Source organism: Halictus rubicundus, chromosome 12 (assembly GCF_050948215.1).
Source record: "Halictus rubicundus isolate RS-2024b chromosome 12, iyHalRubi1_principal, whole genome shotgun sequence".
Lineage (NCBI taxonomy): Eukaryota > Metazoa > Arthropoda > Insecta > Hymenoptera > Halictidae > Halictus > Halictus rubicundus.
Window position 1 is genome coordinate 10,185,866 of NC_135160.1, and position 26,649 is coordinate 10,212,514.

Consider the following 26,649-nt stretch of genomic DNA (forward strand, 5'->3'; position numbering starts at 1 on the left):
TCGAAGAAGGTGACGAAAGAAGTCCGTTCCGGAACGGAGAAACAAAAATTTCCAACGAGTCGGCGAACAACCTCGACGTGATCGAGGAGTTCACTGTCCGAATCTGAGTCAGCCGTAGATCCAAGGTCACGGGACCGGGAATTGCGCAACTCGTTGGAAACGAGGGTGTCGTAAGCGCGTCGAGTTGGTACGAAGTCGGGATCGTGTCGTGAATTCGATTATCTATTTGTGTCATGATCAACAACCGCGGCCGTTGTGAAACTTCGACCGGCCGAAACACGCTCTCGCCACACCGACAACTTCAATTCGCCAGTTATGCTCCCGTGATCGTTACAGAAGTCTCTATCCCCAAGAGTGGAGCACGCGATGTCAGCGATACCCGAGTTTGCACCAAGTTTCCGAAACGTTCGATCCGATAACTGTTTGATCCCCACGGTGAAGAAGCCCTAAATAATTCCGAAGAATCACAGAAACCTGGAAAACAAAGATTTCTGGCTCTTCGGTTGTTACATTCTGCAAGTCCGACTTGTCTTTTCGTGACCTATCGATTCCACTTGCTGCAAATGCTAGGCACGCGAGCTTGACGCATTCTCAAAGTCGATGACAAAAGTTTATTCCGCATTTTCTACTTGTTCTCATCAATACTGAGACACTCTGTATGAATTCTGAACGAGGTTTGCCACAATTGCCGATATAGTAGGAAAGTTTTGACTTTGAATTATTTCCGATAATTTGATTATTTGATATGAGACCTCGAAGACGCAAGCGGGCACATGTCAGCAGCGAATGCTTCTTCATGTGTGTAAACGGAGCGATCATGTGTGCCGAGGCCGGAGCAGCGGCACGTGCAGAAATTCTTAATTACTCGGCGTATTTAGCAGCTCCTCGCAGGCCAAGTCAGCGAACAGCTAATTCTCCGTGCGGTTTCGGGGAACGAGATCGACGCGATGTCACGCGACTCGTCCGGCACGTGTCCCCAACTAATGTCACGGTCATGGTCTTCGCGAATCGAGAAAGGTTTCGTTTCGCTCGTGGATCGCCCGTGAGAAGGCACTCGGAGGGTTTAAGGTTACTTCGCTTTCAAAAGGAAAAGGTCAGGGTACATGGAAAACTGATATCCGGAGCACGGGGAACGGATTTAGTTGTGTTCTGAATTGTAATCGAAAACCTTAAAATTACTTCGCAGGACAGCGCGATCGGAAGACCAACAAAATTACATTTAACAAACTCCAACTACGTGAAATGAAGACTCGCGTGGACCGCTAACTAATCCAAAGGTTAACAACTTTGAATCTATGTAATCACTTTACATGAAAGCACTGTCGGAAGACCAACAAAATCACGTTTAACGAACTCCAACCACGTGGAGGAACACATGTGCGGACCGCCGGTTAATCCAAAGGTCAGGAACTTTGGGTATAATTACTGGAGCGTGGATTTTATGCATTTATATTATAGCAAAAACGACTGAAGCAGGAAATAGAAGAGCTATCGGATGAATTAAATATTGTACGATATTGACAAGCTATTGAAATTATTAATAGACGAAATCAATTTGTAGGTAACTCCCCTTTCTTGTAATCGATGCAAATAATTTTTTAATAAACAAGTCTAGCAGTCCGCAGTTCTAGTGGTTATTTACACTAAGATCGACAAGTATTAAATTCAGCTAACTGCATCCGCTTGGACAAACACTTTTGCGGATCGCTGGCCGAAACGAATTCATCTGAAGTTTTGGACGATCGGCGAAGGGAAAGGGTGAGCTAGGAACAGTTCATAGGAATGGCGGACAATCCGGAAGCGTGGTATCGGCGGGCGCAGCCGTCGTCTGAATTTTTCACGCGCGATCGATCGGCGTGTCTGAAAATCGTGTGCCGCAACGTGGCACGATGCGCCAAAACTCGTAGACCCCGAAGGCCATCGTCGGCGGAAACCCGCCGCGAATCGATCGCGGAGTTTCGTGTACGTTACGGATTTGTTTATGCGACGACGACGGGACGACCTTTAAAACGTCGAGTCGCCATGATGGGCGGGCCGCGCACGTGAGCGCCGCGATTTGTTGTATAACCGGTCGTTACGTAACACGATTCCACACGGTTTCCTCCCGTTCGCCATGTATTCATTGTCAGAATAGAGTAATCAGAGAGTTTCCAGTGGCAGTCGCAGGAGAGGACGAAAGAGAGAGAGAGAGAGAGAGAGAGAGAGAGAGAGAGAGAGAGAGAGAGAGAGAGAGAGAGAGAGAGAGAGAGAGAGGAAACACCGTTCGCTAATTCACCGATTGGTTCGGCGCTACTCAAACTCGGCTCGATCTCTTGAGTTCGCCTGAAAGGTGCCATTGTCCGAGAAAACTGGGAAACTGTCGCGGAGCAGGCCATTGTACAGCCTGTTCCATAATGCGTGTTCGTTACCAACTGTAGAACGGCAAAATCGCAAGATACCGTGCTAAAAGAAAAAATAACGTAGAACCAACATAAAAGATAATTAGTATAAAAAATATAGTAGAATTAATCGTTTAACCTTTTAAGAACGAATGTCGAGTACTGTGTTCACCTAAATTTGCATTTGCTTGCAAATAAAGATTGCTCATTATGTCCCGGGTGCTTCAAATCATAGAGTACTAATCGACATTTTATCATTATTATTTATACATTCACAGGTTAACCCCGATACTAAATCAGAAAATAATATGAAAAATAACTAAAACAAATAAGATCTACACTCGTTGAACAGCTCTTAGCTCTTCATCGAACAGGTCAATTTTTCCTGCCGGTGCTCGTTCCTAAAAATAATCAGAACAAAGCGGAAATTTGCATCCTGGCAGCAAAATTTCTTTCAAAATCAGCGCACGAAAGTACCTCCTGCGATCGAAAATCTGCATAAACGTCTCGGTCCGATGGCCATCGAGCTGCATTGATTCCGAGGATCGGTTCCGCGTCGAATCGCCACGAAAGTGACCCGAGCCCGATCTGATTACTTTTTCACGAGCGGCATTGGTCAAGTAAGTTCATTGCGAAGGTGGTTGCGATTGGCAGTTTAGGGTTAATACAGTATTTAGGTCTGTTTGGCCTGCCGTTTGACGAGCGAGCGTGGCCAAGTGCCGCGACTTAAACACCTTTCCACTCGAGCAATGGCAGACAGGGACGACCGGATCGGGTCGAGCACCCGTGTCTTGACCCGATTCGGGTCGAGTCGTCGGTAAACCCGGTTTCCTACGCCCCCTGACCCGTTTTCCTGTCTTCGTTTCGAGTTACGCCAGTTGTTCGCAACCGTGTCCGATTCTTCCACGAAATTTCGGAAAATTAATCGACCGGCTCCATTTTGAACGAGGTAGGTCATATATAGATTTCCGATTTTATGCATTTATGATCAAATTGAGTCCGTGCTATCTGAACGATGCATCAATTATTTCCAATTTTCTAAGATGATTAAGAGAAGAAATTCTATTTTGCTCCTGTCTCTTGCAAACTGATGTAGAAAAATTTTATTTTGCATAAAGATCCGCAGTCTAGTCGTGTGCTTCGGAAATTCTCTCGTGGAGTACAGAATTTGATGACTAGGGTACTATACAATAGCAAAAATTCTACGAAATATCCACGAGGCAACGTGTTCTAAAAAATCCTTGCCGTCTTTCAGCGAAACAAATTGAAGTTGTAATATAAGAAACGTGCTATTATTATTTCAAATAAATGTAAAAGTCTGCTGGAACAGTACAACAAAGTCTAATTTAATGGAACAATTTTATTTTGCATAAAAATCCGCACTCTAGTCGCGTGCTTCGGAAATTCTCTCGTGGAGTACAGAATTTGATGACTAGGGTACTATACAATAGCAAAAATTCTACGAAATATCCACGAGGCAACGTGTTCTAAAAAATCCTTGCCGTCTTCTAGCGAAACAAATTGAAGTTGTAATATAAGAAACGTGCTATTATTATTTCCAATAAATGTAAAAGTCTGCAGGAACAGTACAACAAAGTCTAATTTAATGGAACAATTTTATTTTGCATAAAGATCCGCAGTCTAGTCGTGTGCTTCGGAAATTCTCTCGTGGAGTACAGAATTTGATGACTAGGGTACTATACAATAGCAAAAATTCTACGAAATATCCACGAGGCAACGTGTTCTAAAAAATCCTTGCCGTCTTCTAGCGAAACAAATTGAAGTTGTAATATAAGAAACGTGCTATTATTATTTCAAATAAATGTAAAAGTCTGCAGGAACAGTACAACAAAGTCTAATTTAATGGAACAATTTTATTTTGCATAAAAATCCGCACTCTAGTCGCGTGCTTCGGAAATTCTCTCGTGGAGTACAGAATTTGATGACTAGGGTACTATACAATAGCAAAAATTCTACGAAATATCCACGAGGCAACGTGTTCTAAAAAATCCTTGCCGTCTTCTAGCGAAACAAATTGAAGTTGTAATATAAGAAACGTGCTATTATTATTTCAAATAAATGTAAAAGTCTGCAGGAACAGTACAACAAAGTCTAATTTAATGGAACAATTTTATTTTGCATAAAAATCCGCACTCTAGTCGCGTGCTTCGGAAATTCTCTCGTGGAGTACAGAATTTGATGACTAGGGTACTATACAATAGCAAAAATTCTACGAAATATCCACGAGGCAACGTGTTCTAAAAAATCCTTGCCGTCTTCTAGCGAAACAAATTGAAGTTGTAATATAAGAAACGTGCTATTATTATTTCCAATAAATGTAAAAGTCTGCTGGAACAGTACAACAAAGCCTAATTTAATATTGCAACCATCGATCTGACGTTCCAAGGCTCGAGCAACGATATAAAAGCGAGGAACGGAATAAACGAAAAAAGAGGACGCGAGGCTCCGAAAACAAACGTCAGATCAATCGCTGTCGCTCGAAAGGTTCACACTGTCAACAAATCTTTTGTGTTCTGGAGAACGTCCAAGCTGTTGAAAGAGAAGAAAGTAGGAAGAGGTAAGCCGAGAAGAAGCTAGAGAGCCTCGCCTCTCGCGATCGATCCGTCGACGAGCTCCACGTGGAACGTTCCACGTTCCACAGGGTGTCCCCCATGCACGGATGCGCAATTATGCGTCGTCAGTCGAAACGACGCCATCCCTGTCGAGCCCGATACCAGTCAGCCAGCCAGCCAGCCAGCCATCCACTCGATGCATCGAGTAGTATAATTATCGACAGTGTTGCCCCGTCGTCGTCGTCGTTTGCGTTAGTATCGACGTGACACGGAGGGGGAGAGCATAAAAGCCACGCCAGCCGGGAACACACCCCGAAAACGACGCAGTCCCGTGCTCCATTGACTTGGTTCGTTGAAGAACACTTGTCTGGCCCACATTCACCGGCCCCCTCTGCCACGTGGCCTCCATTCAGCGGACGGGAAAGGGCGCACTCGTGGGTCTTTACGCGCACCTGCAGCCAGCCCTCCACCTTCTCACCTCGAAACTTCCTCGGGAAAGGGCTGTCCTTTTGAACCGACCGCCTCTTTCACCGAATCCCCAGGATCTGCTCCCGGTGGACCCAGAACGAGACGAGCATCAGCTCGGATGGAATGGAAACAACTCCAGGGATCGAAGAATTTATGGGACTACTCGATGGGTTCTGTTTAGGACGTACAACTATTCTAGAAAAATGTCCTCAAGTTCTGACGAGATAAAAATTCCAAAGCTATCTGCAGGAAGCCTTTTCAATTCTTCTGCTGTACCAAATGGGAGCCTGAAAAATTTTCTTTTACTCAATAATCCTAAGCGAAATCATTACATTATATTACTAAGGGTCAGTTGTTGGTTTAGGATTAAAGTTTCTACCTTCAGTAGTAGCAGTAAAAGAAACGGTCAACAGTTTTGGTGCTCGTGAACGTAGACGATTGGGACGTAATTTTAGACCTTGTTTCGGAGATTCTGGCGACTAACACACCGGAAATTGATGAGTAACGCGCAGATAAGACGGGTGGGTCCGGGTCTGTGTTTAGCCGTCTAAGTTTGAAGAGACGCGGGCCTACTTCCGGTCCGTTGTTAGCTTCCTTTAAGTGTGCTCTCTGGTTGCTCCTGGCTTTCAGCGAGTCTACTTTTAGGCCACTTCCGTATCGCTTCTGGTTCGACCTGCTTCTGGCCATCAAATCCTATTTCCATCTGACCTACGACGATGATAGCAATCGCATTGAATCGAAAATGTTAAATTTCACACGCGTTTCCGTAATAGTACACGCAGTATGCAGTTCTACTCCATTCTGGAAGATGCAGGTTCGATAAACCCGAGCCGTGACGGCACATTAAAAAACAATCCCGGCAAAGAGTATATTCAAAGAAACACGCACGCGCAGACACGCGTGCATCCGAAGAGCATCGCCGGTGCAACGAACGAACGGTGCTGGAAACTTGCGACAGAATCTGCAGCATCTCTGCGCAAAGAAGAAACTTTTCGGTGCAGCGAGCCAGCCACGGTTCCGGTCTCCTTCTTCTTCTTCTTCGTCTTCTTCTTCTTCCGCCGAGGAGACACGCTCCAACGGGGGCTTTCTTGCCCGGCTCAATTTCCCCGGTTCAATTCGTTTTTAATTATCCTCGAGGGTAAGTTGCCTGCTAGGAGCCCGTCTCGCGCCTTAATTAATAGTTGCGCGGGGGCCCCGCTGTCGTTTAATAGTTGTTCTCCGGCTGCGTCGCGTCGTAAAGCACACGGACACCCGACCGAACTTGGTCTTTGAGGCAGGCCGCCGCTTCCGCGGTAATTATCGAGCCACCGTTAATCGTTCCCGTCTCCCTCCCTCTTCTTCTTTTCCGACCCACCCCCTCGCCCTGTTCGGCTCTTCTTGCCGTGTCTCGTCGCCGACGGGCAGAGAAGACGTACCGGCGCTGCGAGCGGAAAAACAACCGTCGCGAAGACGCACGCGGACGTTTCGGAGTCGCGCGCGACCAGCAAGGCCGCCCGTGTATTTTTAACTTGAGAAGCTTCCGGCAACCCTGGCCGGGATCAATACCTCCGGCCACCCCGTCGTCGTGTACTACTGTTGCAGGCGGAAAGGGTGCACCGGGGTTAACCTACATATCCAGCGCCGTCAGCCCGAGGAACTCGATGCGCGAACCTAAACCTTCTCCTTCTCACACCCACCCTCTCGCGACGCCCCGAAATCGACTGACAATATTCCCTCACATCATATTCTCCCCCCTTTTCAAGTTTCTCGCTCTTTCACCCCCGAAGGACGAATCTTGTATAACCGGTGCTTAGGACCGTCTACAGCTTTAATTATTAATTTTTATAAAATATATTTCTAAAGGTGCTTCTTGAAGACACACTGGTCTTAGTCCCAACGCCAATTCGATCCCGTTCCGTGCAACGAGCGAGGTACTACCGTAGTCTTTTCTCATTTACGGTAGAAGTAACAAACCTTTTGCACTAAAGCGTCAGGGCACCGTAAAAATTGCACACACTCCGTCAATGTTGAACAGATACCGTGTGCTCGATCTCACGCTCGAACGGATTAGTTTCGAATCACGGGGAACTGCGTCGGATAGAAGATATCGGGGTGGTGAAATGGGGGAAAGTTTCGCTCGATGCATCAGCGGACATTACGAAGTTCGTCCGGCGAAAGTTTGCGTTGAATTAAGTGGGATGAAGGGTTGCTTGGATGTTCTTCATGCTTTATTTATCCCGGTCGATGACGAAACTTTATTAATTTTATGTTGCTTACGCATCGGGCTACCCTTCGAGGAAGTTGCCGGCGGACGTGATAGGAAATCGCTGTTCGAACGAAGAAAGTTCACCCTTTCGGTGTGATCAGGGTGCACGATGCTGAAGAAAAAGAAAATTACGCGCTTCGAGTATCTCGGAAAAATTACACCGACTGCCCTCCACCGTTACAGATACGATTCGAACAGATATTGCTCAAATCCGCATTTATTACAATCGACCGTCGAATTTTAAACTGACCGGTTCTAGATTTTTTATTTTATAATCACTGAAATTAGAAAAATGCTTTCGCGGGAAACGATTAAATAAATACATTCAGTAGAGTATTTGTACTATAATACGAACCGTAGAAAATCAAAATAAATTCAATCTCGTCATTTTTATAAGACAACAATTGGTTACTTTTTAGCTCGGTAGGTTTAGTGTTAAAATTGTCAATTTGCAGTGTTCTATCAACTAACACTCTCCGTGATAAACGACGGAGTTTATGCAGTAAAAATATTTTAAAAAGTGCAACACACTGTTGTATTATTTTCAATTCACTGAAAGGATTGAAAAATGAAATAATTTTATGCAGTAAAAATATTTCAGAAAGTTCAACACACTGTTGTATTATTTTCAATTCACTGAAAGGATTGAAAAATGAAATAATTTTATGCAGTAAAAATATTTTTAAAAATTCAACACACTGTTGTATTATTTACAATCCGCTGAGACGATTGAAAAATGGAATAAATGTGTACGCAGCACCTATATATTGCAATTATTGCGGGCAATTTTCATTTCGCATAAAAATCCCCCGTCCAATGGTACACATCTATAGTTTCAGGACTTTCATCTCCGGAAATGCAGAGGTATGCCGCGATAAACGAGCGTATCCGTCAATTCCGTGAAAAAAGAGTCTCGAACAGACAGGTAACTTCCGGGAGGTGCTCGTTTCCGGTCGAACGACCGGATAAAACTCTCTGGAGCATGTTCGCTCTAGACTCGAAACGCGTCTTGAGCGGAGTCACGCACGCAGCGAGGAATATTCAGCTGGTGGTTGAACGATCATCGTCGAAACGAACGGCAATAAAGGTTTCGTGGTCCCCCGGCTTAGCATCGTTGGCCATTTTCTGCGGAGACATCTACGCGTCGCGGAAGTTGCTCCCTGAACCCGAATGACATCGAGAGGGAAAGCCTTCTCTTTACTTTTCCCCGCAGAGCTTTGCTCTTTTTCCCTCCTCGCAACCGAGGGTGGGGAGAGGCAGTCCTTCAATCCTTCTTTTTCCCCTTTCTTTTCATCCACTTCTCCCGGTTTTCCTTGGCTCCCGTTTTCCTCATCACGACACCGCCACTATCCTCTAACACCGTCTACGATTACCCGTCCCGCGCCCCTCTCGGGGATTCCTACGAGCTGGGCTCGCTCTCGGAACTCAATTCCGTCCCGTTTCTCCCTTTTTCGCCGTGATCTACCGGCTAAAGGGCAGAGAAGGGAGCAAAGGGAGCGCGAGCAACCGCCGAGGAGTTCACTGGACCAGCAGCCATTTTGTAACAGGATGCGGGAGGACACACTCGCTGCTGTTTCCTTTTCTCTCTCTCTCTTTCTCTCTTTTTATTTCTCTCTCTCTCTCTCTGAGTCTGGTTTCCGTCTGCGCGCCGACTTCATCCCCTTGCCGGCCAAATATTGCAGCAGACAACGTGGCCACGGGTATTTTTCAATTACGCGACTGCTGGATACCTTTGTGGCCGCTCTGCGGCTCGTTCGCACCCCCGGCCTGTGGTTTCGCCCGTGGAAAAAAATGCTTTCTCGGCTCTGGTTACCACATCGAGGAATAAATCGCGGCCGCTATTTTAATTCCGAGCTCCAGGAAATTTCTGCTCCTACCAGACTAACTCTCTGCAGCGCTGAAACTGTCAAAAGACGCGCAGAGTAGCCAGTGGTGTCACAGATGCTTAAATACGTGTGGATCGAATTAGTTTACACAGTCAAAAGAAATTTTGTACAATTTGTCACGCTATTATTTAAATACTTGCACCGAAGGATTCTAGGATAACAGAAATTAAATGAAACTGTACTTTCTGTCCGAATAATTTTAATAAGCTAATGATATGGTGATAGGGCCCCCAAATTCTTCTACTGTTTTCACAGTTTCATATTTTACTGACTCAGTCACGCCATAAATGCATAAAATTGTCTAATAATAAGTGATTTCTAACCCTTAACGGTCCAAGTGTGCCTCTCAGGCACCACCGATGTGCGACCGATTAATATAAATATTAAAAATTATATTACTTCTGAGATGAATAAAGATTGTTTTGAATGACTTTAATATAGTAGCACTTAAAATCCGACAGTTAAAAACTTGCAAGTCGAAGTATGATGAGAATTAGTTGGAGTTGCCGGTATATTCGCAATTAAAAGTCGGAGCGTTAAGGGCTGATATTCGAACGAGTCATGTTTGCCTGTTTGGTTCGGATAATCGGGGTCCCACGGTACCGCGAACCATAAATAACAATTTTCGGTGCGAGGGGCAGCCATTACGAAACCGCGACTGTGCTCGAGCGGCGAGTATCGTTTAAAGCGTTCCAGCGGGGCGACGTGTCCGTTGAAAGAACGGTCGATCATATTTTCCCGAACAATTCTTTCCTGGCGACCGAGGAAACTTACGGCGAAGCGTAAATCTGTCTGGAGAGGCTCGACGCCCGGCGAGTTGAGATTTATGCAGCGCATAATCGAGTTCCAAATTACCGAGGAGAAAGAGAACGAGCGCGCGCGCGCGCGCACGAACACGAGCGAGCAAGCTTTTCCCGGGGACCCGGGGGCGCGGATAAGAGCTCTTTGTCGAAGAGTGCCGGATGCCCGAGGAGAGCATTATGCCGCCGCGAATACGTCGGGAACGATTGGCTCTCGTTCTTCGTTCCTTCGGCAACGGCGAAACCCGAAGGCTGGGCCACCCCTCGAGTAACCGGAAGCGGCGTTCCGTTTCAATGCGGGATAGTGAAAGGAGCCGATAACACGGCCGCAGAGTAAAAGCAAATCCCTTTCGAAGATACTCCACGGGCGTCTTTTAATGTGATTTCACACTGTTCGCGAGAGAAACGGGACGGAGGAAAAGGGGGAACCGGGCTGCCGCCACCGCCTTCCAGAATAACGATAGGGCTTCTTTGTGCGTGACTCGCGAATTTTTATTCGGTCCGCCTTTGTCGGGCACGTCATTATAGGCGCCGCTTGTGTTTCCCCTTTCCCGTGCCAAACTCACTGAGAGACTTCTTCGGAATCGCGGAAAATCATGCGATTGTATCCCTTGCTAAGTTAGCAATGACAACTAGCTGCTGGGCAATTGTTATTCGAAATATATGTTGTTTTAACCCTCGCAAAACGGATGCTTTAGACGAGTTCATGGCAGCTAATTTTATTCTACAGCGATTTCTCTATATATGTCGCCAAGGCCTGGATGATAAACGCCGCGGAATTATCCCCACTACCGCGGGGTATACCCTGTGAGGGCCCGCGAAGCTCGAGAGGCATCGAGTAAACACGGCTCGGGTATGTCTCCAGGACGATACGTGTTGTTGACATATATAGGGAATTCACTGTACCTATTTTTGAACCTACTTCGTTGAGATCAACGTTGATGTTTTTGTTGGGACTGAAGCAAAAGGCTACGATAATTTCATCCAATAAGTAACCGGGTTTAGGGAACAGATAGAGGTTCTTGGTAAGGTGGAGGTTTTCCAGAGCCCCCAAAGCGAGTACTTATCGATCACCCATTGCGATCCGCTCAGAAAAATAGCCCGACCCTATCATTAATCCTGTCTACACAAGGAAAGTGTTGGAAGACGAATATGTAAAGAGGAACGTGTGGTTCTGTTGCAGGTTCATAGAAGAAATCGGAAGTTCGCCTGACTGCGAATAGTCTGCAACCGAAGCCCGGCGGCCTTGATTCAGCGGACCAACGGGTGGTGGTAGCAAGACGGCCGATCGTGTGAGCACCCTCGGTACTATTCCGCGGCTGCCACGACCAGAAACAGCCCGAAGATTCTCCCAGCAAAGGGCAAAATGCACATCGAGGTGCAGGTGGCGCTCAACTTCGTGATATCGTACCTCTACAACAAGCTGCCTCGCAGACGGGTGAACCTCTTCGGCGAGGAGCTCGAGAAGGCGTTGAAGGACAAGTTCAAGGGTCACTGGTACCCGGAGAAGCCGTTCAAGGGCTCGGCGTTCAGATGCCTGAAGACCGGAGACCCGGTGGACCCTGTGCTGGAACGTGCCGCGCGAGAGAGCGGCGTGCCGATTCAGGACATCCTGGAGAACCTTCCGGCGGAGCTGGCCGTCTGGGTGGACCCCGGCGAGGTTAGCTACCGCATCGGCGAGATGAACGCGGTGAAGATCCTCTACTCCGAGACCGGAGACCCACACGACGAGAGCTCGGCGGACCGCGAGGTGACCAAGACCTTCAATCCCGAGGCTCAGTGCTTCAGACCCATCGACGCGGTGGGCACGTCCCTCGGCGGGCTAAGTTTGAGCCCGAAGTCCCCGTCGCCGTTCCCGAGCTCGCTCGGCAGCAACGCCAGCAACGGCTCCTCGAACAACCAGCAGAGCGGCCACGGGTCCGGTTCTTCGTCGGCGCCCTCCCCAACGCCGATCACCAGCTCCTTCAAGGGCTCGCCTAGCCCCGTGCCAACTTTCATACCGCGCACCACCGCGCCGCTCACTTTCACCACCGCCACCTTCGCTCAGACCAAGTTCGGCAGCACCAAGCTCAAAACCAGCAGCAAACGAGCCAACAGGTTGGTAAACCGATCTCTCTTGCCACCAGCGACCTTGCTTTCCTTCGCGGTTACGCGTCCGTCGGATCGCCTGCGGCGTCACCCAATGATCTAATCGTTCCCTACTAGAAGAACAGATCCTTTTTCTTGCCAGCATGTATCTAATCGCAGCCGGTTGTCAGGCCTGTACATACGCGCAGCTTGTTTTTCTCCTGTTCCTCGATAACCACACTTTCGAACGCGCCGTGTTCGAAGGGCGTCACTTTTTAGTGCTTCGAGGCTGACATCAATTTTTACTAAAAGTTGAATCCCGTGACCAAAAAATCGTTTACAGAAAATTTGCTCCGTGGCAATAAGTGTACGAACAATTCTTTGTACAGAGTGTATAAAAATTATATGTCACGACCACCGTAGCGTGATTCTACACCTCCGGATCGGTGGAGATCTGTGAAAAAAATGCACCGCAAAATTCACCCTGACCTCGAAAATTAAGGTCAATAAAGTGTCGAAAAATTTGAGTGATGAGTACTATACGATGCAACAAAAGAAAATTTTTCGACACTTTGACCTTGATTTCAAAAAGGTCAAGGTGAATTTTGCGGTGCATTTTTTAAACAGATTTCCACCGATCCAGAGGTGTAGAATCACGCTATGATGGTCGTGACATATAATATTTATACACCCTGTACATCTACTGTACATTTACTGCCACATGAAATACCTGTACACAGTCTTTTCAAACGAGTCTCTCGATCGCGCTATGCGGCAGTCTACGGTACACCGTAATGCCGGGTCCACACTGTCCAGAACATGAGTTCAAGGACAGATTCTTTAACGTACCGCTCAGCGGTGTGAACGATTTGCCATGGCGCATTTGAAAGTGATCAAGGTGATCGACGAACAGGAGGAAAGCAGCCTGGACCCGGTAAACCTTCCAGAAGCGACCTTCCAACGACCCGAGTAGCAAACCCCCACTCCCGATCCGTAACCTTGTGCACAGACCAGCTAACCATCTAACCAGCCACCTCTCGTCTTGTTGCAGAATGTCGCCGACCGAGTTCTCGAACTACATCAAGCAGCGCGCGATGCAGCAGCAGATCCACCATCACCACCATCATCAGCAGCAGCAGCAACAGCAGCAACAGCAGCAGCAACAGCAGCAGGCAGCGGCTGGTGGGTTGCCGGTGTCCCGGAGCTCTCCCCGCAGCCGCAGCCTGTCGCCCGGCAGCATAGTGGCGGGTGCTGGTCAACAACACACGGACCCGAGCGCGTACTTCTTCCAGCACGGACCGGCCGCGTACCACCCGCAGTTCCCGCACCGCAGCATGTTCGAGTCGTCGAGCCACGGCGGTTACCTGTCCGCCGACCTCTACACGGGCGCGAACTTCCCGTCCTCGTACCTGGACCCGACAACGATCGCCGGCCACCAGTTCTACGGTGGCAGCGTGAACGGCACCAGCACGGCGGCCGGCAGCACCGGAAACACGCAGAGCGCTGCCAGCCTGGGCCCGGTCGGCTCCAGCAACGTGGCGACCAGCAACGTGAACGCCACCGCTCAGCAACAGGACAAGACCGCGCTGGTCGACGGCCTGAACAACTTCGGCCTCGGCTCGGTCGCGTCGTATCCGGCCAGCCAGTACCAGCACCTCCTCGTCGCCAACTAATACAACGCGCGCGTCGAAGCCGAGAAAGCATCGCGGCTCGAGCCGCGCACGATCCTCGGCGCCGCTGCTGTCGCTGCTACTTTGTCAGAGAGGAAGGAGTGGAGGATCAGAGAGACGGAAACGAATTTCCAGTCTCTCCAATGTGTCGAGGCGTCGTCCAGGGACTAGGTTCCGCGTAAACCCAGATACACACCACAACCCCGATCCGCTTGCACCATCCGATCCGACCGGGGGCCACCTCGGACAACCCTGAGGAAGGCGAGTAGACACCCTCCTGCTGCTCACCCCAGTTCCCAGCTCTGTCTCTCTCCGGAGGTAACCAACAACACACCGTCGCCAGGCTAGCTCCAGAAACCCGCAACGACGAGATCATACATCGTACCTCCATCCAGCGTCGTCATCCCACAGGATTAACCACCGCCGGGCGAGAGAACTCGTCTCGGCTCTCGTTCGCTCGATCGTTTCGAAGGATTCTCGTCGAGGTTGGTCCCACGGCTGACCCCCGTGTTAGGGGATGCGGGGTGGCTAGAACGCGTCGAATCGGGAGAAGACGTCGGGCATCGTCATCGAGTGACGCCGCAATTGCGAGATGGTACTCGGCGACGAAGATGCGAGCGGATTCGTGAGACAGGGCAGAGAGAGAGAGAGAGTGAGAGAGAGAGAGAGAGTAAAAGAGAGAGAGAGTGAAAGAGAGAAAGAGTGAGAAAGAGAGAGAGAGAGTTAGAGAGAGAATGAGAGTGAAAGAACGTGTACACAGAATCTATAGTTCGGTGCGCCTGTGTGCTGAAGCGTGCGTGCGACGCGTTGACGAGATACGAGAAGCGGATAGAGGAGATGATAGTGTTTTCGACACCCAGCGAGTTTCGCAGTGATTCGCGAGGGAAACGGAGCGATCGACTAACGTAGAGTGTACTAACGTTCGTCAGACCCGAGACCCACAACCAACGGTCACAGACCCCGGTCGCAGAACGGGATACATCCAGGTCTCCTTTGTATCGTTCTGGTCCGTGAGAATATCGAAGGACACAGGCGCGCAACCTGCGCCCACACCCGCGAAAGCGAGAAAACGCCAAGAGCAAACACACGCGTGCACACCCACCTACTTACCAACAGTCACACACGCGACCACAGACAGACAGACAGACAGACAGACACACACGGCCCAAGAACCCACACGCGATGGGCTACATCGAGAGAGAAAGAAATCTCGGCCACCCGGCATTTTACCTGGCGACACATACACACGGACACACAGACACACACACACAAACACGGAAACACAGGCACACACCATATTCTGATACCATTAACGTACATAGAGGACACCCTATGCGGGGGCCACACCGCTCTGGGGGGACTGGACACTTTCGCGCACGACTTCACCAACACGTACACAGATATTACCAACGTGTAATAATTTATTTTTTCACTGGTATAGTCGGAGAATTGATAATGAATATATCTGTAGAGCCTATGTATTATATTCAAGAATATGCACTCACTTCACGGGTTCTAGCGAAACGGTTCGGAACTACTTGTTAACCTAAGACGCAGCGACGTCGACCACGCGCTGAGTATGGGGAAGATGGGAAGGAAAAGGGATAGAGAGAGAGAGAGTGATTGCGGGGCGGGGGGTGGGAGAGACAGGCGACGACTCGTTCCCTTTGGAACCACCAGCGAACCAGACCAGGACCAGCGGGGGGATACACACCGTCTTTCTTGAAGGATCGAGGGGGGGGGGGACGAGCACCTGGAACGGTCGCGAGAGCCCCCTTCACCGATCAACGGGGACGATTCGTTTGCCGATCGAGTCGCTGACACTCGCAGTTCCATACCGTTCGGGATAACTCGTCCTCGGTACGATTTTACATTTTATTTTTATAATAAATGCAGTAGAGCGTAGGAGAGAAAACGGAGGGGAGGAGAGTAGAGGGGTTATGATGACGGGCGGCGTGTTCGTAGGATGAACGATCCCGGCTGCGCTGCGACTCCTCCGAACGATAATCCTCGATTCGTTTCACTGGGACGGGCAGAGCATTGTTCCGACCTTGTTTTCACAGCCAATCAACCGCCCCGCAAATTCTTCCGATCATCAGAAACTACTTCCCTCCATCACAGTTTCCGTTAACCTTCAAAGTTGCCTTCGCGCGTTCTTCGTTATAGAGAAATTAACATCATCTGGCGACATTCTTCGAGTTGCACACAAATAATTTAATTATCCTAGTAATACCAAATGGGTTACATTTTTCCCGGAACTGAAGACTTCGACGATTTAGCTTCCTCGGGAAAATACTTCCAATATTTTACAAAATCCTGCTCTGCAAACGGTTACCTTTGATAATGGTATATAAACCATCGAGTTTCGGTTTTGTTAATTAATTCTGTGAGGTTTTGTAGGGTTCCTGTTAACTTTTCTGTAGAAGATACGTTTTTCGGGGATACTGTGCGGGATGCTGTGAGATGCATGGCAGGCAGGGTCGACGGTCGATCCCGTGGAAATTAATCTATACGATAATTCTGCCCGTCCCCGGCGTTCGACGCGGGCTTAAGATGGCCGCCGACGGTTCGATATTATCGGGCAACATCCTCGGCTCGTCAAAGTTCCCCAAGAGTTGGCGAACTTTCCTAATTCCGTGCTATCGAACGGCGAGCTTCAATTTCTCGCTGTCCCATCGATCCCGAGGCCGCCCGTCCGAACTTCCGCGTCGTTTCTTCTGGACACGAAGATTTCCGGGACGCCTAGCGTTCTTCGGGATCCTGAACGAGGTTCCCGACGTCGTCCCGGGGACTCGAGCGCGACGCAGTTCTCGAGGAGGAGCCGGCAACCAGCCTGCGGTCGCGAGATTAATTAGGTGATTACGTTATTAAAGACCGCCGTTGCTGTCCTCGACGGATGGGGCACGATATGGCGCTCGACTCGCACACGCTTGAAAGTCACCTGCTTTACGGGGTCTCTGCTGGAATCGCGAACGAGACGATATTTTTCATTTCTGCTACCGAACAACATTCTTCACCGAGAAGTCCACCGGATCTAGAAAGTCGTTCAGATGGAAGATAATAATTCTCAAAGAAATTAATCACAGATCTGTTTTGCTTCGAAGAACATTGTTTGTACACTTCAAGTTCTGAATTTTAATCAGCCAAGGATGTTTGTGTTGTCGACACGTCGAAACAGCAGCGAACTTGTGAAGTATACGAGAATCGATGATCGATTTAGAAAGGATCGTTCGATCCCCCCGAGACCCCGGCGTCCCCGATCAGTTCCGAAGTAATTCTCGATTTTCGTAAGCGTTTAGCCTCGATCGACGAATCAACAAACAAGAAAACTGTGTTCGAGCGAAAGGGTTGAGATCGGATCTGTCCGTCGAGCGGCAGAACAGCAATGGCGGCGGAGGTGCCGTGAGCCGCGGGCCAGGCACTAGGTGCTAAAAGTATTAAAAAGTGTTTATCTTGTCGTCGTGGGACAAACGTACGGAATACGCGCGGTCGGAGACTGTCGACGTGCTCGCGACAGAACCCGAGACTCGTCCGAAGGTAGTAAGGAAGGCGTGTACAACGAGAGAAGCGTTATTAAAAAAAGCTTCCTTCATCCGTCGATCCGCTCGATCCGGCGCGCGCGACCTCTCTCCTTAGACTAGTTTCTACCTTAGCGTGACTTTGTATCGTGTAAGTGTGTAGCATAATTTTTAGGCGTGACATCGTTCATCGTTCTTTCGTACGAATTTTTATATAGCCCGTTTTGTATGATCGACACACAGCAGCTTCCTGAACTGCTGGCCGCGATCGACGACGGATCGCGGTCGAACCGCGGCGGATCGAGGCCCGCGATCGACGCCGTCCGGATCCCGGTTCGAGAATCGTTTGTTCTTTCTTTTTTTTTTTTGTTCGAAGGTGTCCGGTGTTCAATCGATCCCTGGCTTCGCGCCTCAACCGATGGGGAGACACTCTAGATCGTCTGGATCGTCCCGATTGCGAGAAAAATGGAAAAAAAAACAAAGTTCTATCGATCGGTGTCGTAACGATGACTCGCGAGTTCGATTCGGTGGCGCGTTCCTCGGGTCCACAAAAGTCCATTTAAAGGGTCAGACACTTTCGGATTAGGGAAATTATTAGGCAGAAATTGATCGATCGCTCGAACGAGGCCGCGAGCGAGCCAGCCGGCAGTAAATAATTGGTCTCCGGTCGCGCGGGGGGTGCTAAACATGTTTTTAACTGCGGAACTAATAAGGGTAGAAGGGGGTGAGAAGCGCGGGAGCGGTGGCGAGAGGGGTCAAGACGAAAGAACAGTACCCTTTAGTAATATCTAAACTTAATTGTAACTATTAACGATACGTACGACTGTGGTAGCTATGCTAGTACCTGCTATTGTTAAAGAGAGAGTGAGAGAGAGAGAGAGAGAGAGAGAGAGAGATCAAGGGCGAATGAGAGAAAAAGTCGAGGAGTGACCGAAAGTAATCACGACTTTGAATGGGAAAACCGACGGGATCGACGATCCAAGTTCTCTCGAGCATGGTTGGATCTCTGGATCAACGATCGTTTGCTTCTTTCAACGGACCAGCGAACGATCCGATCGATCCCGATCGGCGTTGATCGTTGACGGACACTGATAAGGATCGCGATCGGCCGCGAGACGACGAGACGCAACCGACAACCGATTATTTTTCTAATCTTTGTAATCGAATTGACACACACACACACGAGTCACCCGAAATCCTCGATTCGACTCGAAAGATGATTTCGAACCGTGGTCTCGGCGTCTCGGGGCTTCGTCGCGATGGCTGACGGGAAGAACAGAGAGAAAGAGAGAGAGAGAGAGAGAGAGAGAGAGAGGGCAAGCGTTGCAATAAATTGCGAATCAAATGGATCTCGGCTTGAGACGAGAGGCTCAGCTCAGCGAAGAATCAAACACACGATGTATACTCTTGTAGAAAATCCAAAAAAAAAAAAAGAAAAAGAAAAGGAGCGGGATTTCGAGACGACTAACGGCGATGAGAGGGAGGAAGTTAGGGGAGGAACGAGTCGTGACGAGAGGGGCGAGATGGGGATTGGAGGGTGGAACGATGACGGGATATATTGATAGAGCATACATTGAGATACACAAAAACAAAATACATATAGTATTATACGATTACAATATGATTGTAACGAAACACTTTGTAAGCGAAGAAGCAAGAAAAAAAAAAAGATAAGAATTACGCATAGTTTTCCATAATCTGTAATGGATGTATTCGTTAAAACGGGAGGAGATGGAGGAGGGAGGTTAAGATTAAACGAGAAACAATGATCAGATACACACACACACACACACACACACACATCACCGCCACCACACGAACACACACACGTGCAGACTGTTATACGTTCATACACACGAGGACAGGGTGAGAAAGAAAGAGAGAGACATATACAGCGAAGTTCGAAAGCAACCCTCGGGCACACGACACAACCATGAAGACGCAAACGACAAAAGAACAAAATATAAAAAAAATGAAACAAAGCATAAACGATAAGAAACAATGATAAGTAAACGTGACGTAACAATGGCGACGTTTAACAAACGGTAATCTGTCTCTTTAAAGTATCATGTGTCTATAAACTATAGCGATCGATATTGTCTCTTTAACCGTAAATGGCGAAAACCAAGTAACCAAATGGTAACGTAAATAATGTCATAGCGATAACCGAACACTGCAATATTAGATATAATATATATTCATACATTTATAGAAAGGGGAGAGAGAACTTGTCAGGGGAAAGGAGGGAAGGGAAAAATAGAAGAGAAACGAACCGGAAATATGTGCACAGTCCGGAGCGATGGAAAAATAGTGACTGGAAAAAAAAAATGAAGGAAAGAAAGAGACGCGAGAACGGGAGCAAAAAAGGAAAAAACCGGAAACGAGTGTTCGAAGTGACTCGTTTCGCTTTTCGGGAAAAATACGTAGAGGGGGCGCGAGGAAAAAACGCGGGCGACGGCTGTGCGCATGCGTGTCACGACCGGAAGCGGGTACGATCTCCAGAGTACACTTTTCAAAGAGAAAAAGCCGTTTCACGATGAAATAAAAAAGAAAGACGAGAAGAAAACTACCAAAGGAAAAATGCAAAACGAAACCGAAAGGATGAGAACAATATTATATACGTTCTGTGTATCGGACACGAAACCATTCGCAAACAAACACACACACACACACACACACAGAGACACGAACACACATAAAACAGACACACACAGAGACACACATATGCACACGAAGAAAAGACCCAAAAAATACCTATCGATTATTCTACCAAGTAATGAATTAACAAGAGGATGATAATTAGATTTGTAACTAATTACATATATATTTTTCAATACTTTAACTACTTGCTGAATGTAAACTATATACATACAATTATATATTATATATATTATATATATATTATATATATACACACACGTAACGCGTAGAGCTGTTCCCCGATGGCGGCGCGGCGAGGGGGTGGTCTTCGGCGACTTCCGGTTTCTCGGGGGGAGGATGAAAACTCGCTGAACAAGCTGACATCCGGCCGAGAAATCACGTTTCGGAGCGGCTCGGGACACCGGAAGTCGTCGAACGCGACTCGAATCGCGCGTAGGCGGGGCGGAGGCGGGCCTTGCTCCCGCGGGCCCCGCCCCCTTTGCACCGGGCACCGGGGGATAGGTCGACGCGCGAGAAAGAACCTTTTTGTACCCCACCCAAGTCACACTCTCGGTGTCGAAATGATAAAAACAAAAACATGCAACTATGTTACTCGTGTAAGTGCATCCTAAATGTAAACTGTTACGAAATGCCCCTTCTCCGAAGCCCCACCCCAGGCCCCAGTCTTCATCGTTTCGTACGTAGCAAGAGGGATGAAAAAGCGGCAGAGAAATGCGAAAGTGTGATCATTGACACGTTCGAGTGGAAACAAAAGAGAGAGAGAGAGAGAGAGAGAGAGAGAGAGAGAGAAATAATAAAAGAACACACACAATGTGCGCGTGTGAACGAACGAACGAGCGAGCGAGTGTGGGTACGAGTGGGTGGTTTGTTTGGTTGCTTGTCTGGCTGCGTGGATCTATGGCGGCGAAACGAAATTTCCGCGAGCGAGACCGCGTGAGTTCGATTCGTTTGTTCGCAAAACCCGGAGGGGGCGGGGGCCAGAGCCCACCCCTTTTTTCACGTTCCCTTTTCAGTTCTGTTCGCTGACGACTTTTCGCGCGTCTACGTTTCGCATACCGTGCGTCCTTTTACATTGTGTACGTGTACACTGTGCTGTACACTTGTCGCGGCGCGAATGAAAGAGCGATTGCTGGAGAAAGAAAGAGAGAAAGACAGAAAGCGAACGAGTACGTGTGCTTGAAAGAGAGTGAGAGAGAGAGAGAGAGAGAGAGAGAGAGAGCGAGTGAACGAGAGAGGCAGAAGAGGGTGCGTCGGACGCATGCGAGAGAGACAAACAGCGAAACACTGTGCGCCTATATATGTATATCTGTATATAGGTTCTTTTTCAGCGAGTTGTACCGTTGTTTCCTGCAATCCTCCTTCTTCTTCTTCTCTACCATTTTTTTTTTCTTTTCTTTTTTATGATCATTACTATTAATATTATTGTAATCGAGATGTATTTTCTGTTGGCTTTAGATTTTGTTCCTTTATTTTTGTACGAGAACCATTTTACCTTAGGACGTGTGCGTATACGCTAAGAACGTTTTTTTTTCTTACCGTCGATCCCGGATCCACGCGTGGATCCCGGGAAAACACACTAACGATCGAGATCGGCCGTCGTCGATCGCCGCGGACGGTTCAGATTTGACCCGGCCCCGATTATTTTTTTTTTTTTTTAGACATTAAGTTGACCCTTTGAAATATTTTTTTTCCTCTTGTTTCCTCAACCATTTTTTTGATAGTTTGTTATTGTTGTTTTTTCTTTTTGTATGATATTTGATTATATACCAGCGTGTATCGCGCCTCCAGATAATATATTATATACCGCTATATTATATATACATATACATATACATATATATATATATATATTTTTGTTAAATAATACAGTGGTTTGCTGAGAAACTACAGTGATTATCCTGTTGTAAACGGATTTGTTTCTATCTCTTATGGCCCGCGAATGCGTAATCCAAAAGAAATCGCGAATGGAAAACAAAGACGGAATAGAACTCGTGCATATATACAAAATATTGAATATATGGATAGGCATTATACATACTTGTAGGAGTATCGATTATATATATACATGTATGTTTGATACGTGTATATATATAATATATATGATATATATATATTATGTATATATATATTATATACATATACGTACACACTGCTACATTATATTTTGTTTAACGAGCAGATAGACAAACGGAGAAAAAGAAAACGATGAGAACGATATGCGACGAGTAGTGCAAAACAAAGAGAGAAAGAGAGCGAGAGAGAGAGAGAGAGTGAGCGAAAGAATGCGAGGGAACAGTGTCGCGTTTTCGGCGTTGTGCTCGTCGATGACGATGAGGGTGGTGATGTTCAAACAAGAGCCGAAACAAAAAATGAGAAAATATTAACGAAAGAGAGCGATGGCATGGGAAGCGTTTCTCAAAATTTTGTCGAGCGTCCGGGCCGTCCCTTCGACCCGAAATAAAAAAGAATACACTAAAAAAAGCAAACAAGAGTTAGGAAACGAGAGATTGAGAGAAAGAGAGAGTGAAAGAGAGCGAGCGACCGAGAAGGAGAGAAAGGGAAAGAGAGAGAGAGATAACAATCGAGATATATATCGACTACGGGGAACGAAGCAAACGAAGAAACAAACAAAAAGTGTGACAAAAAAAAATATGAAAACTCGCGTGTAATATACTTATAATATCATTTTGTAAATTATTTTTTGTATTTTTATATATACATATATATACATATATATATATAAAATATCGAAGCATATGAAACAAAGCGGAAGAACAGTGTTTGTGCGTACGAATCGGGAGAAAGAGAGAGAGAGAGAGAGAGAGAGAGAGGGAGAGAAAACGAGAGAAAGGTAACGAACAATGGGAAAAGCGCGCGAAAATTCGAATTTCGGAAATAGTTACGAAGAACCTCAGGCGCAATAGAAAATGAAATGAGGATGAACGGAGAGAGAAAAGAGCGTGTGTGATTGTGTGTGTGTGTGTGTGTGTGTGTGTGTATGTGTGTCTGCGTCTGTGTGTGTGAAGAAAGCAAGAGATTGCGAACACAAGAACCTCGTGACGCATTGATAACACTTACGATACTTAAATCGATCGATAATTAATCAAGGAGAAGAGATCGTCCTTTCGTTGATCGAGAGCGGCGCCAGGATGATGCTGTTCAATCTTAGGAAATTAATGTGCGTTTGTATGCGAGCGTACGTGAAAAAAAAACAAACCGTGTACCTACAAATACACATTACACGAACACACACACACACACACACACACACACACACACACATATATCCAGACACTCGGAGACATAGAGATGCAGACAGAGGGACACGTACACTAGCACACATTCACGTACAAACACGTGTATGTAAAGATTGTGTTGATTCGACGCAACAACCCCCGAAATGAAATGGATTTTTGTTCCCTATTATTTGTACCTTTGTATTGTATATTCTGCAGCTTGTCAGTGCTTTGTTTATTACTACTATTTACTACTACTACTATTACTATTAATACCACTATGTACTGCTATGAATTTTCAACATTGTACCGACCTTGTTTTTATACCACTCTTTTCATTACTATATTTTCTTTCCGTTTGTTTTCTTGTTCTCTCGTTAGATTGTAAAACGCGTTCACGAGCAGCCATGTTTTACTTGATTAGCGCGGTAGACTCGCGATCGTTCGTCTCCAAAGAGAAAACAAACCGACTGTGTGAGAACAGTGGAAACCTCGCAAAAAACCAACCAACCAACCAACCAACCGACAAACAGTTTAGTCGTATTTTAGTGAGCAAGTAAACGGCGTGTTGTTATTTTTTAAATTCGATTAATATAACCGGGACGGTGGACACGGGCGAGAGAGACACGCACTTCCGGGGAGAGAAAGAGAGACGAGAAAGAATGTGTACTGAAAGAGAGAGAGAGAGAGAGAGAGAGAGAGAGAGAAAGAGAGAGAGAGTGACAGAGAGAGAGAAAGAACGAGTGAATGAGAGTGCGCGCGCGTGAGTGCGAGCGTATGTGCGTGCGTATGCGAACGAGAAAAGAGAGAAACGTTGACGGCGTTCGGTCTTTCATCGAGGGGGTGAACGTTTTTTCGTAAGACCGCAAGAGATCTTTTATAATTTTATAGAAAAAGAAAGACAGTCGATTCTGAGCCGTCGATGTTTCAGAATACCGAAAAAAATTTATATATATATATTGATATACATACATACATATAGAAATATATCATAGCTCGCAGGTTCTTTGTTCGAAGCATTGTTCATCGAGCGGGACACGCAGTCCGCGCACGCTGTCGTTTTGATCGGCAGAACCCACCAAACAAAACCGGCGACTTTCCTTCCCACCGAGAGAAAAAGAGAGGGAGAGAGAGAGAGAGAAAGAAAGAGAGAGAGAGAGAGAGAGAGAATTTGTCAAACCAGGGATCGTCACCTCCTCGACGACTCGATCGTCGGATTTGAATTTGCGAATCGTGCGCCGTTTCCGTTCCTCGCCTCGATCCTCGAGGTCGGCACACACGGCTTCCGTAGAGCTGGCTGCGAAGATCCGCGCGAGAGAGGTTTCCCGAACAAAAGAATTTCGTTTCACGCGTCTCGCGATGCCGCGCGAATGTCACGGAGCGAAATGACAGCGAGCGAGAAAGAGAGAGAGAGAGAGAAAGAGAGAATGAGAGTGAATGAATCCGAGAGAACGAGCACGTTTCCTGCTTGCTTGCGCGAGTGTGTGCGGTGCGTCAACGGAGGGAACTTTTCGTTTCTCGTGAGGACGTTCTTTCTTATATAGTTTCTCATGCAAGTACGGTGGACGAGGGTGGCGCCGATCAATCTCGCTTCCTGGATCGAAACACCCGAGCACCGATCGATCCGTTCCGACGACAATGACTCTCGTCTCAAACTCCGGCCAGAGTCGAATCTCTCCAGCGAAATTTCTACCGGCGTGGATCCAACGTCCCGCGCGCGACGATTAGCTAATTCGAGGACGATCGTGAAAACGAAATCGGAATTTTCGTGGCTTTCGTATTTCCTCTCGGCTCCGTTCAGTCGAAAATGTCGCCAGAGAATGTTCCATCGTCGAGAAAGATCGAGAAGAAATACGATCGGAGACTCTGCCCCTTAGGCAAATTAATTAGAACACAGGGTTCGAGAGAGAGAGAGAGAGAGAGAGAGAGAGAGACAGAGAGAAAGAGGGCAAGAGATCCAGGAAGCTGTCGGTGAGGTCAAGGGGAGGGCGCCTGGTATTAGTACACATTAGTTTCTTCGATAGGAGGCGCCCAATTAGTTGTTGGAATTCTGTAGTCTAGGCGATAATTCTCGATATAGTTCAATGTTGTCGAGTTTTTATTAGTTGAGCGAGCGAACGCGCGCGGTCGTCGCCGGAAACCGGAGAGCCGCGCGTCCGCCCACGCCGGAAACGGGTCGTGTCGATCCACTTCCGGTCGGGATTCTGCGCGAGATCGACGAGCCTCGAATCGATCTCTCGGACCCGACGCGACGGTGTGTGTCGAGCGTGTACGAGCAAATTTCTGTTGAACGGCCCCGGCCGTGATTCTATTGGCGAAAAGAGTCTATCTAGTTCCTGAATGCAGCTCGATTATCACCGGAAATGCATTGCAGCGCGCTCGAGGGCCGATTCAAGCCGCGCGTTGATAGATCTCGACACAGTTCCCCCCCGCCGGTCAGGTCGCTACTTTCCCATTGGGCTCGATGAGAGCTGTCGATCGGGAACGGCCGCTGGGCATTGTGCGAGCTGCGCAAGTTAAAGTCAACCCCTTCGGTATCATCCCCCCGTTGTTAATAAGTGTTCTTTCCTCTCGAGCTTCGAAGAAAAAAAAAACGAAAAAAAAAGAAAGAGTTGTCTACGTCGCTGTTTACCGCGAAAAAAGGAGTTCGACGGTGCTCCTCCCGGCAGGTGATCCACGGTGTTCCGACGAACTGTTGCATCTCAACGACGTCTACCGTCGTTTTTGAACGAAACGGCAGCGATTCGTTCGTGAACGAGACGTGGGTTTATCTGTCGGTGGACCTAAAGACGAGGAGCGTCGTTGCGAGGATTTTCGCCGGTTCCGTCGAAATTGCGGGACAACTTTGATCCCCCGGGAGGAAAACTGGGCCACGGCGGGGCCGGTGAAGGTTGTTCCTCGCAACGATCCCAGCGAGATCACCGTTCGCCAGCGACTCGTTTCCGAGGGGGATGAGGGACGTGTCGAGAGCAGAATGGCCGACCTACTTGGCCGATCCGACTTCCGGTTTCCCCCGAGACCCGGCGACTCGTCTCCGCGAATCGATGTGTGGTTAGTCGCGACGATATCGAGTCATTTAGGGTCCGTGCGGAGTTGTCTGCGCGGCTCGGGATAGATCCTCGGCTTCGGATCCGAGACTCTGGATCG

The 26,649-nt window shown here is 47.7% G+C and overlaps 1 protein-coding gene across 11 annotated transcripts in view; it reads left to right on the forward strand.

Moving 5' to 3' along the window:
* The window catches only part of LOC143359908 (uncharacterized), a 146,698-nt gene extending 122,850 nt beyond the window's left edge, over positions 1–23,848 (forward strand). For 10 of the 11 annotated variants that reach the window (XM_076798270.1, XM_076798269.1, XM_076798276.1 and 7 more), the window contains 2 exons: positions 11,534–12,447; positions 13,448–23,848. In XM_076798270.1, the coding sequence (XP_076654385.1) occupies positions 11,717–12,447; positions 13,448–14,090 (1,374 nt within the window). In that variant the 5' untranslated portion in view covers positions 11,534–11,716 and the 3' untranslated portion in view covers positions 14,091–23,848. The remainder of the gene's footprint in view (positions 1–11,533; positions 12,448–13,447) is intronic. The other variant, XM_076798279.1, reaches the window with a different exon arrangement.
* Positions 23,849–26,649: the final 2,801 nt, after the last annotated feature.